The sequence below is a fragment of the Stegostoma tigrinum genome, chromosome 8 (genome assembly GCF_030684315.1).
Source record: "Stegostoma tigrinum isolate sSteTig4 chromosome 8, sSteTig4.hap1, whole genome shotgun sequence".
Taxonomy (NCBI): Eukaryota; Metazoa; Chordata; class Chondrichthyes; order Orectolobiformes; family Stegostomatidae; genus Stegostoma; species Stegostoma tigrinum.
In genome coordinates, this window is record NC_081361.1 from 74,908,022 (window position 1) to 74,924,052 (window position 16,031).

The 16,031-nt window shown below is 41.2% G+C and overlaps 1 protein-coding gene across 2 annotated transcripts; it reads left to right on the plus strand.

The window, feature by feature from the left end:
- Positions 1-4,374: 4,374 nt before the first annotated feature.
- LOC125456011 (cytochrome b-c1 complex subunit 6, mitochondrial) lies at positions 4,375-12,875 on the plus strand. Of its 2 annotated transcripts, none has more exons than XM_048538626.2 (4): positions 4,375-4,492; positions 5,945-5,975; positions 11,716-11,877; positions 12,622-12,875. In XM_048538626.2, the coding sequence occupies exons 1-4, from the start codon at positions 4,464-4,466 to the stop codon at positions 12,652-12,654; spliced, it is 255 nt and encodes an 84-aa protein (XP_048394583.1). In that variant the 5' UTR covers positions 4,375-4,463; the 3' UTR covers positions 12,655-12,875. The 2 variants fall into 2 exon arrangements, with proteins under 2 accessions (XP_048394583.1, XP_048394581.1); XM_048538624.2 differs by having other exon boundaries at positions 4,380-4,492; positions 5,945-5,971.
- The last annotated feature ends 3,156 nt before the right edge of the window (positions 12,876-16,031 follow it).

Genomic DNA, 16,031 nt, shown 5'->3' on the forward strand with positions numbered 1-16,031 from the left:
GACCTTGTTGTGAATGAGAACTTTGAGGAGCATGGAAACAGGTTTGAACAGATCGAGATTGAGGAAATTGATGTGCTGGAAATTTTGGCAAACATGAAGATTGATAAGTCCCCAGGACCAGACCAGATTTATCCTAGGTTGCTCTGGGAAGCGAGAAAGGAGGTTGCTAAGCCACTGGTGAAGATCTTTGCTTCCTCACTCTCCATGGGAGTTGTACTGGAAGATTGGAGGGAGGCAAATGTTGTTCCTCTTTTCAAGAAAGGGAATAGGGAAATCGGTGGAAATTACAGACGAGTCAGTCTTACGTCTGTGGTTGGCAAGGTTTTGGAAAGAATTTGAGGGATAGGATTTATGACTATTTGGAAAAGCATAGTGTGATTAAAGGGAGTCAGCATGGCTTTGTGAGGGGCAGGTCATGCCTTACAAATCTTATTGAGTTCTTTGAGGAGGTCATGAGACGACAGGTTGACGAGGGTCAAGCAGTGGATGTGGTGTACATGGACTTCAGCAAGGCATTTGATAAAGTTCCTCATGGCAGGCTCATTCATAAAGTCAGGAGGTATGGGATACAGGGTGATTTGGCTGTCTGGATTCAGAATTGGTTGGCTGACAGGAGGCAGAGAGTGGTTGTAGATGGTAAGTATTCTGCCTGGAGGTCAGTGCTGAGTGGTGTCCTGCAGGGCTCTGTTCTTGGGCCTCTGCTCTTTGCAGTTTTTATAAATGACTTGGATGAGGAGGTTGAGGGGTGGGGTTAGTATGTTTGCTGATGACACAAAGGCTGGAGGTGCCGTTCATAGTATTGAGGGCTATTGCAGGCTTCAGTGAGACATTGACAGTAAGCAGAGCTGGGCTGAGAAATGGCAGATGGAGTTCAACCTGGATAAATGCGAAGTGATGCATTTTGGAAGGTCGAACTTAAATGCTGAATATAGGATTAAAGGCAGGATTCTCGGCAGTGTGGAGGAACAGCGGGATCTTGGCATTCAAATGCATTGCTCCCTCAAAGTTGCCACCCAAGTGGATAAGGTTGTTAAGAAAACATATGGTGTATTGGCTTTCATTAACAGGAGGATCGAGTTTAAGAGCCGCGAGGTTATGCTGCAGCTCTACAAAACCCTGGTGAGACCACACTTGGAATATTGTGTCCAGTTCTGGTCACCCTATTATAGGAAAGATGTGGAGGCTTTGGAGAGGGTGCAAAGGAGGTTTACCAGGATGCTGCCTGGACTGGAGGGCTTGTCTTACGAGGGGAGGTTGACTGAGCTCAGACTTTTCTCTCTGGAGAGAAGGAGGAAGAGAGGTGACCTGACTGAGGTGTACAAGGTAATGAGAGGCATGGATAGAGTTGATAGCCAGAGACTTTTGCCAAGGCCAGGATTGACTGCCACGAGGGGTCATAGTTTTAAGGTGTTAGGAGGAAGGTATAGAGGAGACATCAGAGGGAGGTTCTTCACCCAGAGAGTTGTGAGCGCATGGAATAGTTTGCCAGTGGTAGTCGTGAAAGCAGAGTCATTAGTGACATTTAGGCGACTGCTGGACATGCATGTGGACAGCAGTGAATTGAGGGGAGTGTAGGTTAGGTTATTTTATTTTTGGATTAGGATTATTCCACTGCACAACATCGTGGGCCGAAGGCCCTGTACTGTTCTATGTTCTAACCTACAGAATTTTATTGCAGGACACTTCCTTCAATTGCTGTTCAGATTGCAGCTTGATAGTTTTGGACCCTTTGAGGAGGGAATCTGCTTCAAAATTTTGAAGCATATAACAGCAAATGAATCTATTCAGGAAATCTGACTTTTTTGGGGTGGAAATGGAGGGTGGAGAAATTCCACTGATGATCCGACCTGGGCCCTAGTTGTCATCCGCATTGACCAGTGATTAGGTACCAGGGCACAGTAGGTTTCCTGGCTACCATGTTGGATCCAGATGGAGCAGCTCAGTCTTGCAAACTTGCAATGAGTTTTATGAAGGCACTTTACATGCATTTAGACTTTAACCTCCCCATTTTTGCTGCCAGGCTTTTCAAACCCTGAGAACCTAAGTTGCCTGAGCAGTTTGGTCACTCACTGTTCATCCTGTTGTGTTTGGAAGTGGTGTAACTGAAAGAACTGAGAAGAATTGGATGAATGAGAGAAGTACCTTTGGAGTGTTGTTTGTTGCTTTTCGAATTTTAACCTCTGACATGGCCCAAACACTCTTTTGGAATGTAAATTCACCACAAGGTTGCAAAATTTTTGGGAAAGTTATTCAACACATGATCTTTGCTGCAGGAACTCCATGGCATTACAATGATCTTATCTTCGGTTTTCTAACTAGTTGGAACTGAACTTTTTTTTCCCATTTTCGGTCATCTCCGTCTCTGCTCTCAACTATAATGTTAAAATTTAGGAATTTTGTTAAGACTTAATCAGTGACTGGAACTATACACCATTACAGTCTCTACTTTTCATTTCTTAATTTTATTCTTCCAATTACTAGGTAATCCTATTTCTATAATTAATTCATTCACTCTGCATTCCAAGTTTAAAACTTATGTAGTGACAATTTGGATTTTGTCCTTCATTCATAGTGCGTAAGTTCTTTTTTCAGGAGAGGGTTTATCTTTTTACTCTAACTTATAGGCATTCCAAGTAATGATTCATATGGTAATCCCAAAATCAATTTACTAGGTAATGAGATAATTTGAAATAAATTTGAGAATTTAAATTAATCCTCAATCTAAGTGTGACAGTATACACCTGATGTTTCTTTCGTGACAAGTTGTGGCAAATGGATGAAAGATTCATATGCCACATGACCATGTTACAAGCAATATCTTCATAAAGAGGAATGTGGTATGTCAGGTGGCAAGGAAATGTGAGAATTGACAGACAGTAAGAATGCAGTTGATGAAGAGGTAGATATCTCACAAAGTGAACTTCCTGCAATCCAATTAACCAATACTGGAACATTATTGTGAGATTACTTTGGAATTTCAAAGACATCTGTAGAGAGATACCAAAGTAATTGTGAAGCAATCAGTGTCTGTTCTAATAAAACTTGTTTTTAAAAAATCATTTGAGCCTAGATAAACAAGCTAATGTAAAAATAGATTCTATACATGTCCAAGAAATCACTTGATTGAATTTTAGCTGCTTTGGCTAGATGCAACGGTGATGTACATTCCTAACCTGGATGGGTTTACTAGATTCAGCATGCTGTACAGTACCAAAAATCAGATTTGCACTGAAATACTTGAATAGAAACACGATCTATTGGGTTGGTAATGCTTCATTCCTTTCAAAGAATTATCTATTGAAGGCTTACAGGAAAGTATCACAAATAGCAAGACCTAAAGAGTCATCAACTTCTGTTACATAACATTGATGTAATCCATTTGGAATCACACCATTTGGGTTTTAAATCACCTCAACTACATTCCAAAGCTTATTAATTCACATCATTGCTAGTGTACCTAACTGTTGCTAATTTAGGTCAATGTACAGCAGCATCTGGGAACAACATGCAAAACGTTAGAGATACTAAGAACTGCCGATGCTGGAGTCTGAGATGACATAGAATGGAGCTGCAGGAACACAGAGAGCTTGGCAGCATCAGAGGAGCAGGAAAGCTGACGTTTCGGATCGGGACCCTTCTGTGTTCCTCCAGCTCCACGCTGTGTTATCCAAAACATGAGACTTGTTTAAACAGTAATAGTTAATTGGCTTGATAATAAATCTTGCCAAGACTGAGTTCACAAAAAAACAAGGCTAAACTACTTAAGACTCACCATGGAGAAAGACTTTAAATTAATCAAAACTGGGCAAATTAACAATTCTAGTGATTACGTTTTCCCAACCACCATCAGTTCTGAGGAACCGTCACCGGACCTGAAACGTTAACTCTGCTTTTTCCTTCACAGATACTGCCAGACCTGCTGAGCTTCTCCAGCAAGTTTGTTTTTGTTGCTATGGTCATTTTCACATTTGTGATAATTTGTGGTTTAGATCCAGAGCACTCTTCCCATCAGAGTCATGATTCTTGCAGATGGAGACAAACAATATTTCACATTGAAAAACTTCTATTAGAATCAAGCTCGATGTTGGCAACATGACGATGAAATTGCGACTTTGCTATTTGTGCATTATATGGCGTGCTTGTTTATTGTATTAACATTGTATACGAAAGACAACCCCGCCTCGATTAAATACAGCACTCAGTAATAAAATAAAAGCACAACGTACTTTGTAAATTGATTATTAGCAAAGTAAGGTGATCGTCTGGACATGTGATTCATAATTTGGATGGAAGCAGCATCTCACCCGGAACTACACAACGTCGAACTATTTCCGGCCGCTGAACACGGTCTACCACCTTCTACGGAATATCCGGGTCTTTAGTTGCGACGTTGACCCAGGCCGCTTGAGCATGCGCTGTTTCGTTCCCCGGGTCTGAGTGGAAGGTCGCTATGGGTTTCGAGGATGAGGTGGTGTTGGCGGGGGGACCTGAGGTAGGATGGGGGAAGAGGGATCTGGGGCAGCAGCGGGAAATACATGTGGGGCAGGGGACAGTGATCTGTAAATTGAGGCCGGGCAGTGAAAGTAGTCTGTGGCCAGCTGTAGAGAGGAGTGCCAAGGGCAAGCCTGAGGCGGGCCGCTGGGGGTGAGTCCAAGGACAGAGGCGGCCACATTGGGATGAAGGGTACCAGCGGGGTTTGATTGCGGGCACGGTGTGAGCGGGGTTAGCGTTAGTCTGGGTCGTTTTCGTTTACAGATCAGGTGACTGCTGATAGCCGGCAGTACTGACCGACTTGTGTTTGTAGCATTTTCATCTTCTGTTCCTTGTTCTTGCAGCATTGTCTTTGATTTCATTCTCTGGGGGACACGCTTGCCCCAGCTTGTAGGACAGGCCCCAGGGCCAGTGATTCTAATTGTGAAATAATGCCTGTCTTTTAGTTGCGGTCTTGCTGCCTTGTAACGCAAGTAATGCTGAATTGTAAACTTAAAGAACTATTCGGTCATTTCTTTAATAGTTTTATAATCCGTGTCCTAACGTTGATCTGCCTATAAAAGATGTTTGTAGGAAGACATCATATTAGCCCAGCAGGTATCACATTTCCAATAAAAAAAAACAGAAATAGGTGGAGAAATTCGGCAGGTCTGGCAGAATCTGCGGAGAGAAATCAAAGTCAACGTTCCGTGTCAGGTGACCCTTCTGAAGAAGAGCCAGATAGTTCTTTATCTCAATTATCCCAATCCCTTTCAATGCTGCTTCTGCTGCCCATCTCAGGTGGGACTGATTTGCATGATTTCAGTGTTGTCTAGCCAACCATAATCATTATCTGTAACAAATCATGTCTTTCTAAGCTAAAAGCCCAAGTTGTTGAAGGGGGAAAAAAAAACAAATATTTTAAGAATGTGGAATAGAATCCCTAGTGTGTGGAAACGGGCCCTTCAGCCCAACAAGTCCACACCAATCCTCAGAGCATCTCCCTATAACCCACCTAATCTACTCATCCCTGAACACTATGGGCAATTTAGCATGACCACTCCACCTAATCTGCACATCTTTGGACTGTGGGAGGAAACCCATGGAGACATGGGGAGAACGTGCAGACTCCACACAGACGGTCGCTTGAGGGTGAAATTGAACCTGGGTCCTTGGTGCTGTGAGGCAGCAGTGCTAATCACTGTGCCACCCAAGTGTAAATACTTTTAAGTCTAATAACTTTTTTGGAGCAATTATGTTGGTCAGGACACTAGACATTTATCCCAATTTTTCCATCTCTTCCGCAAGGGCCTCTTTAAAATCCACCTCATTCACCAAAATTTTTGTCTCTCCTAATGTCTCCTGCTTGTTCTATTGTGTGACTTTGAAAAGTACCATGTAAATACAAATAGTAGTAATGTAACTTATCATTCATCAGTTCATATTTATTGCTAATCATGTTGCTTCTCCTTAGGAAGAAGAGGAAGAAGAAGAAGTTGTGGTATGTACGTGAAAAAAATTGCTATAGATTCCATAATTGCCCTAAGAAAATGGTGAATGATATATACTTTCAACTGTTGCACTCCTTTAGGTTCCCAAAACAGCAATAAGTAGGAAATTTGACTAACCAATTCTAATCACTCAACATAACATCAAGAAATGTCTGATGGCACTAAGAGCCACGAGCGCTGACAGAATACTGACAACTGTACTGAAGATTTATACTCCAGACTTAGTCACTCCTGAGCCAAATTGTTGTGATATAACTATGACAGGCATCTAGCAGCTAATGTTGAAAATTGCCCAATTGTGTCTTGTCCTCATAAGGCAAGATGAGTCCAACTCTGCCAATTACTATTCCATTGGTCTACTGTCAATCTGCTGTAAGTCATCACCTGAAATGCAGTTTTATCAGATAGTACTTACTCGCAATGTACTGCTCAGTTTGAATTCTGCCAGGGTCTGTCAGATCGTGACTGTTTTACAGACAACGTCCAAACACTGATGTAACAGCTGAACCCCAGTGGTGAGATGAAAATGTTTGTCCTTATCACAAATGCAGCATTTGCCAGAGTAGCATCGAGGAGCCTGAGCAAAACTGAAGTTGGTGGAATCAAGGGTACTGGAGGGGTTCCCAGAACATTGCAGCAGGAGTTCCTCGGGAAAGTGTCCTTGGCCCAACCACCTTTAGCTGCTTCATCAATAACATTCCCTTTATCATAAGTTCAGGAATGGGAAACCCAGCACCAGTTGAGAAGCAAGACCTGGCTTACATTCAGACTTAGTCTGATAAGTAGCAAGAAGCATTTGGCCCACGCAAGAGCCAGGCAATAACGTTATTGAATAAGAGAGAGGCCTACCATCTCCCCCTGAGGTTGTTGCATCGCAGAATTACCACTGCTGACATCCCTTTTGCTGAGGACTCATCCTTTCACCGAACCCCTTGCAGCCTAACTCCCTAATTTGCCCCATTACTGACTGACTGACTCAGGCCTGTGCTGATGCATAATGCAATGTCTTGGTGAGGATGAGAGCTTTATCATTCTTTGACACGTCCTCTCCCCAACTTCCTGCTCCTCGACTCTTCTGCACTCTGTTTGCCTTTCTTGAACCTGCGATTCAGTTCAAGTTCCAGATTTCCCCTGAAGCAGGAGTGCTGGGCTGCAGCTGTTATTTTCAAATGCTCCTATTAGCTGCTTCTCACTCCCGAAGCTTTATTGTAAGCAAGGACTTGGGAAAGAGTGAGAAACAGGAAGAGTAGCTTCAGTCAGTGTGGTATTGCTGTATCAACACTTATTGCCCATCGTTAATTGCTTAAATGAAGGTGGGGGCGATCTGTTGTCTTGCCCTACTGTGACACATTTGGTGTAACAAGTGTTGGTAGTGAGGGATTTCCAATATTTTGAGCCAACAACACTGGAACACTGATATGTTTCCAAGTCAGGCTGGTGAGTGTCTTACAGGGGAAATTACAGGTGGTGGTGTTCCCACATGTCTGCTGTCCTTGTCCTCCTGGTGGTAGATGAGGGTTTGGAAGGCACTGTCTGAAGAATCTTGGTGAGTTGCTATAATGTGTTTTCTTGATGGTACATTGCTGCTAAAGTGCGTCAGTGGTAAAGGGAATGCATGTGGTTGTTTTGTCAATCAAGAGGTCCGGTTTGACCTGGACGATGTCAAGCGTTTCGAGTGTTGTTGGAGCTGCATTCATCCAGGCAAGTACTGAGAATTCCATCACACTCCTGAGTTGTGCTTTGGAGATGTAGACAGGATTTAGGGCGTCTGGAGGGGAGTTATGTGCTGTAGGATTCTTAACCTCTCACCTGCTCTTGTTACCGCAGTATGTTTATGCCTAGTTCGGTTTGTTTTTTTCAGTCAGTGGTGACCCTCAGGATCTTAATAGTGAGGGAATTCAATGTTAGTAATGCCATTGCATATGATGGTTAGATTCACTGTTGTTGGAGATGGTCATTGCCTGGCATTCATGCAAGGTCAATGTTGCTCACCACTTGTCAACCCAGATCTGGACGTTGTCTGGATGTTGCTCCATTTAGCCTTGGACTGCTTCCGTATCTAAAAGAGTCAAGAATGGTGCTGGGCATAATGCAATCATCAGTGAATGTCTCATTTCTGACGTTGTCATGGGAGGATAGTTATTAATGAAGCAACTGATGGTGATGGTTGGGCCTAGCACAGCACCCTGAGGAGCTCCTACAGAGATATCCTGGAGCTGAGCTGACCCGTTCTGTCACTTTACTGATGATAGACTGATGGGGCAATCATTGGACTGTCCTGGTTTTTATGGAGCAACACATACCTGGGCAATTTTACCAATCAATTCCATTGTTGTAGTTGTATTGGAAGAATTTATCTAGGAAGCAGCAAGTTTTGCAGCTCATCTTTATAATGATTATTGTCAGGACCCATAGTCTTTGTAATACACAGTGCCTTCAACTGTTTAGAACATAGAACAGTACAGCACAGAACAGGCCCTTCAGCCCACGATGTTGTGCCGACCATTGATCCTCATGTATGCACCCTCAAATTTCTGTAACCTCTTGAATGAAAAAAAGCAATCCATCATAATCCTGTTTTCCAGATCTTAGGTTTCACTTCTACCATCCTGCATCTAAGTTTTTTTTAAAATTATGAGGCTATTTGTCTCCATCATCTTTTCAAAAAAACAAATGTCAGACAGCTTCTCCATTATGCTAATACACTCATTTCCTGTTCGCAGCTCCACTATCTTTCCTGACTACCTATTCCCATTTAGTAATATTGAAACCATACAGCTCAGGTGTACACATCCTTTGGGGGACAAAATTTCTTCTCAACACCCCTCTAATCTTCTATCATTATATTAAATCTACGCACTCCGGTTATTGACTTCCTCTGTCCATTTATACTTCTCAGGACTTGCCATTTACTCTACATTTCCATGAATTATTTGCTCTCACCAACTTCATTACCTTGCACCTCTCTAGATTAAACTCATTTGCTGCTTTTCAGCCCAACTGGTTAGTTCAAGGATAGCTTTGTGTATTTTATAATTTTCTCCCTCAATAAAACTGCTCAAACAATTTTCATGTCATTCTGAAATTTCATAATTATGTACTTAAATCATTCATATTTCTCACTCGAAGCTATTAACTTAGTACTGGCCCAAAAACACATGTGTTTTCTACCACTCGAACCAAACTTTGGATTTGATTTGCTGGTTTGATTTGGATCACAGAATCATATAGTAAACAATCATAACATATAATGTCATGCTATTTTACCATGCTAAAGTCCATGTAAACTGCTGTATTAAAAGTGTTACGCTCAAACCTCTTCTGGCAGAAAAAATTTAAATCGGCTTCATCAGACAACATCCCCTTCACAAATCCAGGCTAACTATTCTTGATTAATCTGTCATTTTCAAACCATGATTTATATGGTCTCTCAGACTATTTTGCAATAATTTGCTGGCCATCAAGCATAGGCTAACTGGTCTGCTATTACTCAACCTATCCCTCCAGTGTAAACATACTGGGCTGAATGGCCTGTTACCACACTGCAGGCATTTTATGATTCTATGGAAAGAGCAGAGAAAAACAAGAACGAAGTCTGGGGATGGGGTTAGTACAAAAACAAGGATTAAGTGAGATATCTGAAGTTCAAAATATTGCTGGATTGCAAGGTATGCTACCATCTCATCAAGGCAACAGTTTTGACCATGGGCCAATCATATTCCACAGAGGTACTCACTGTAGGACTACATTTACAAAAGTATAATAGCCAGAAGTGCAGTTTTTAATATCACCACCAGTAATTAACAGAAAAAGCCTTCTTGATATCATGTGGAGTTTTCATTGTCTAAAGAATGGCATCTGTGATACTTGGAAACTTTTGCAGTTCAATGAAATTGATAATCAATTCTGCATGTCTGGCTAGAGAAGGTTGCAATTGTTAGTTTTTTTTTGCAGTAATGTGCTGGCCTTCTAGCATTAATGTGGTCATATTTGTGGAGACTCCTCTTCCAGTTAGTCGTTTAATTGTCCATCATAGTTCACAACTAGCAGGAATGCAGAGTTTGAATCTGACCTGTTGACTGTGGAATGGCTTAGCTCTAAATCACGTGCTGCTTATCCACACAACATGGAATGTATCCTTAATGTGAAGGCTGGATTCAGCTTCACAAGGACAGTAGTCACTCCTACTGCTACTGTCACGAACAGACGTATCTGTGATATGTAGATTGGTGAAGATGTGGTCAAGTATATTTTATCTAGCTCACATTTCACCCTGATACCAAGAAACCACATGAGGTCTGAAGTGAATGAGGATTCCCAGGGCATTCTTGACTGAATACAATGGTGTCACTGCCTCTGCTGAGTCTTTGTCTCAAAGAACCATGTGGCTTATTTGGTCTTGAATATCAAAAGGTTTGCACAGGGCTAGCAGATTTTTGAAATGCAGCCCTGGGAATAAGTAACTGCAGCAGCCTTTGAACGTTGTGTGTTCAACTGCAGTGGAACGGTGGAAATGTGTGCAGTATACAGTGACATGAAGTGAAAATAAACTTTTTGCTGGTTTCATATTGTTGTGTGTACCAACGCCATGTGGACTGTAGCTATTTGAAAAGTAACAGACCACCACAACCACCTTGAGGGCATTGGATGAACAACATATGCTGGCTGGCCTTGCCAATGATCTTCAAATTGAATTGAGTTAGCCTTATTGTCAAGAATAACTTTTAAATTAATCGTGTAAGACAGTTGAAATCATCTGGTTTGAGACTTTAAAAAATCGAGTGCAGATTTGTCTGCACATTGTCCATTATTTCCTTTCTTTTAATTCCTTGTTATTTTTGTCATATGGAAATGTTTTGTAGCAGCAGCTAGCAATCTCTGGTTGAGCCAAAGCAACATCAAGACTCAGTGGGGCTTAAATAATTTTCCACTAACAATAGATATCCATTTGCGAGACAAATATGCAGATTTGTCGTGACATTGGTAATGAGTTAACAAGATGGTTTTATTGCTGTATTATTCTCTTTCACCGCCCTTCCTCCTCCTCCACCCCCCCCCCCCCCCCCCCACCCCACCTTAACAGCCATAAATATCTTATCAGTCATTGCATACAACAAATGGGCATTGGTCTCCCAGACCTTTACAGTTGGTGTTTTTAAGTTTGTTTTGACAAACTTGAATGTGTTAAGTGATTAACTTCTGGTTTGTTTGCCACATCTTCTGTTTCAGCTAATTAGTTGAAATTGTAATTTTGCCTGTGAAGGCAATTTAAGAAAGCATGAAGCTATGTTCTGATTATTTATATTGCTTTTACATTGAAGAAACCTCAAACTTTGAGGAGATGAAGATAGCATATCCATAATCAGTGCAGGCTGCATTCTCAAAAATATAGCTAAAACAGCTGCTGTGGCAATCTATTTACTGTACTTAAACATTCACACACAGAATTGAGAACTTGGAGACAGTCAAACAAAATCCCCCCACCCTTGATATTCTACTCTAGCATACTTTATTTTTAATAAGCTCTTAACACACAATACTAACCTTTCAGAGATTTTGTCAAATAAAGTTGAGAATCAGATCTGTTTTGGTAATCCTGAAAGTCAACTCCTTGAAAACAAGAATTTAGATAACAGGCAAATGCCTAAAGTTTGATGTTAAACGCATTCAAAGATAAAGATACTATTTAAATTTATTTGATTTTTTAATAAAATACTGCGTTCTGCCTGTGCAGGATCCCATGATAGCAATCAGGGAACGGTGTGAGCAGATAGAAAAGTGTGTGAAACTACGAGAAATATTGGATTCCTGTACAGAACGAGTGAGTTCTCGATCGCAAACAGAAGAAACCTGTACTGAGGAACTGTTTGACTTTTTGCATGCCCGGGACCATTGTGTAAGTTCTTTGCTTGTATAAATACATATCCAGATGATTGTTTTAATCTTTAGAGAAGGCTTGGAATTGACCTTGTGTTTGGCATTCACTCTCATTTTGTTTTGTAAACGGTGTTGGTGGTACTCAATTTTGTTGTACTGACTTACAGCAGGGAAAGTAGTAATGTGCAGTTTTCTGACTCGTACAGAAATCTTTCTTGAGTATTTGTTAGAGAATACATGGAATATGTTTAACCATTTTTTAATTGATGTTACTTGAAGGGCTCTATTTTGTTCAATAACACTGAAGGAGCATTAAATAATAAACACTTTTAATGTATGTAATCACAATCAATCATTGGCATGTAAGGTGTCAGTATAAATTCTGAAGAATTCTGATAGAAATTTAAACATTCTAGTTCTAGAATTGTTGAATCATGTGGCACAGAAGGGGAACGCTTGGACCATTGTGCCTCTCATGACTTTGCAAGAATGTCTCAGTTCTCATCCTTTCCCCATTATAGGTTTTGCTGTAATTTTTAAGATCACATTTTTGTGTTTATTTTTAGATAAATGAAAAAATATGCTAATTTGTCTAAATGTGGCACCTCTCGCAATTGAAAACCAACAAATCCATCTTGTTTTGATGCAATTGAGTTAGAAATCTCCTTCCAATTCACTTAAATATCTTTGTACAACTGTTCCCATTCTGCTGTCTGTCTCATTCAACTGGTACACTCAAGAATAATACTTTTTTATGTTGCAGGTGGCTGAAAACATCTTGAGTAAATTAAAGTGAAGCCCAGTGCCCTAGGAACTCCGAATGTTTCTTGATTCAAATTTTGTGGATATTTAGTTACTCACTGAGTAATAACTGTTTGTGAGAAATGAATCCTTTTGTCCATTGTACAATGGTTCAGGCATTGCCTTTGTCAAATGTTTACTGTTTATGTGATTGAATTTGGAGCCAGTCATTGTTTAGGTATTCTTGACATTATAAATAAATTTATTGAACTGAAACTTGGATAATGTTGTTTTTCTCCTTTTCTCCATTTTATTATGTTTAGACTGACAGTTTAGAATTGAAACAGAATACTCCTGTACTGTAGCGATGGGTACAACTTGAAATAGCTTCTTTCAATCCTCTTCACTTAGTGCTGTCTCAACTAAACTGTATATATTGCTCTCTGTCTTAAGTTCCATTTTCCTGCTTTAGTCCCATGTCAACTGTTTAACTTCATGTGAAATTCAACAAGGTGGGCAAAAGAAGATGAAATAGATCAGTCAAAAATTTACTGAAATGGAGGATTGACAGTGAGGTATTGAAAAACTGCCTCTCCTGCTCATATCTGTAAGATGCTTTCATGCCACAGGTGCTGCAACAGTTGTCACTCTCTTCATTCCAATTTGTTCTCTAGGAATTAACTTCCACATGTCATAAGATTGAGGAGCAGGTATAGATCATTCTACTCCTCAAGTTTGCATCACCATTAAATAAGATCATGATTGGTCTTCATCCTTAGTTACATCTTCCCTCACTTTTCAAACACTTTGATTTCGTTAGTATCCAAAAATCATATTTACCTCTACCACCAATTGCATGTTGTAATTTAGGAGTAAGCCATTCAGCCCTTCAAGCCTGCTACACCATTTAGTGAGATCATGGCTGATTTGATTTTGGCCCGACTCCTTTCCATTTTAACATACACAATGGCGGTTCTTTGTGGTTTTTTTAAAAAACCCAAAGATTCATTGAACTCTTTGAGTGAAGAAATTGCTCCTCACTTTGATCTTAAATGACCAGGCCTTATGTGTACATAGTACTTTCTGCAGTTGCAGTTGATCATGTTGATATTTTGCTTTAAATGTGCTTTACATGTTTTAGAAGGTGGCATGGTGGCTCAGTTCGGTTCCACCCTCGAGCAGCTGTCTGTATTGAGTTTGTACATTCTCCCTGGTTTCCTCCAGATGCTGTGGCTTCCTTCCACAGTCTAAAGATATGTACGTCAGGTGGACTAGCCACGCTAAATTGCCCATAGTGTGCAGGGATGTGCAGGCTAAGTGAATTAACCATGGGAAATGCAGGGTTACAGGGTTGGGATGGGTCTGGGTGGGATGATTTTCAGAGGGTCAGTGTAGACTCGATGGACCAAATTGCCTGCTTCCACACTAGGGATTCTATGACTGAATTAAAAGCATTTCAGTAGAACCAATTTAAAAACTGCTTTGGTGCACTTGCATGAACTTCCAGCAGTGTTTTTGCTTTCAAAGTAAGCAATAGCTGATCAAAGTACAATAGCCAAAGTACAGTTTTGTACACAAATTATTGAAGGTTAGCACGTAGTTGCAGCAGGCAGTAAATGGTATATTGGCCTCATAGCGAGAGGATTTTGACTACGAAAGCAGGGATGTCTTGTTGCCATTATAGAGGGCCTTACTGAGACTACATCTGGAATGTTGTGTGCACATTTGGTCACCATCTGAGGAAAGGTGTCCTTGCTATAGAGGAAGTGCAGTAAAGGTTTATCAGACTGACTGTTGGGACAGCAGAACTGATGAGGAGAGGTTGAATTGGTTAGGCTAACATTTACTGGAGTTCAGAAGAATGATATCGGGTAGTCTCGAGGCTATAAATTTCTAACAGGACTAGACAGGGTAGATGCAGGAAGGATGTTCCCAATGGTGGAGGAATCCGGAACCAGCTGTGATAGTCTAAGACACAGGATAAACCCCATTTAGGACCGAGATGAGAATTTTCACACAAAGTGGTGAGCCTATGGAATTTGTTACCGCAGAAAACAGTCAGGACCAAAACATTTTGATTTCAAGAAGGAGTTGGATATAGCACTTACAACTAAAGGATCAAAGCACATGGAGGAAACACAGGAACAGGCTATTGAGTTGGATGATCAGCCATGAGGGGGCAGCATAGTGGCTCAGTGGTTAGCACTGCAGCCTCACAGCGCCCGGGACCTGGGTTCAATTCCAGCCTCGGGTAACTGTGTGGAGTTTGCACATTCTCCCCGTGTCTGCGTGGGTTTCCTCCACGTGCTCTTGTTTCCTCCCACAGTCCAAAGATATGCAGGTTAGGTGGATTGGCCGTGCTAAATTGCCTGTAGTGTTCAGGGGTGTGTGGGTTATAGTGGGGTGGGAATGGGTCTGGGTGGGATGCTTCAAGGGGCGGTGTGGACTTGTTGGGCCGAAGGCCCTGTTTCCATACTGTAGGGAATCTAATCTAATCTAATCACAGCGAATGGCAGAGCAGGATTAAAGGGCCGAGTGACCTACAGCTCTTTGGTACTTCAAAATCCTCAGCACTTTTTGTCATTGAAGGAATTCTTACTACAGTATATTGCCATAATTGACTCACCCGCACAACTGATTGTTGTATATTTTCTTTTGCCTAGTTTATTGGTAGAGTCTGGGAGGTGATTGTTTCTATATTGTTTCATTAAAGGAAGGGATTGAATTTAAAAATAGAGGACATTTTACTATTCACTTTGGCCAGTCTTGGGGAAGTATTCTTGCACAGTAGTATTGTCTCTGCCTTTGAGCCAAAAGCTTTGGATCGAATTCCATTCGAGGCTTGATGACTGAGGTTTGTTAGTAACCCAGCTAAACAGGTCAAGTACCAACTTGTAAATTCTTCCCAATGCATACCAATGGCTGGCAGTAAGAACAGGGCAGTCTTCTGATTAAAAATCACACAACACCAGGTTATAGTCCAACAGGTTTATTCAAAAACAAGCTTTTGGAGTCTCACTCCTTCAGGTGTCAGACTACGAAAGCTTGTGTCTTCAAATAAACCTGGTGGACTATAGCATGGTTTGTGATTTTTGACCTAGTCCACTCCAGTCCAACACTGGCACTTCCACATCACAGCCTCTGATTGGAATTGGAACATCTACAATGAATATCCACAACTCCAGCCTACAACTTGCATGTGAAAGTGTACTTAGCCACTGTAACTCTGATTTCTTGAGGGACTGATTGGCTCAGCTGGATGGTTGGTGTAGATCAGATTGGGGTCAACAATTTCTCTGAACAGTTGTGGTGCTGGAGATGTAAACTGTCTTTGGGCAGAAGTAATCAGGAAAACATTGGGCCTCTTGGGGACATGGTAACATTCAAAACATTGTGTTACTTTGACATAACAAGAATGGATCTTACTGAACA

What these genes read in the sequence shown, in the direction of transcription:
- LOC125456011 (XM_048538624.2), top strand. Translation starts at nt 4,451, where the DNA reads ATGGGTTTCGAGGATGAGGTGGTGTTGGCGGGGGGACCTGAG. An exon ending in TGTTGGCGGGGGGACCTGAG is followed by an intron (nt 4,493 to 5,944) that starts GTAGGATGGGGG and finishes GCTTCTCCTTAG; the next exon opens with GAAGAAGAGGAAGAAGAAGA. An exon ending in TGCATGCCCGGGACCATTGT is followed by an intron (nt 11,878 to 12,621) that starts GTAAGTTCTTTG and finishes TTTATGTTGCAG; the next exon opens with GTGGCTGAAAACATCTTGAG.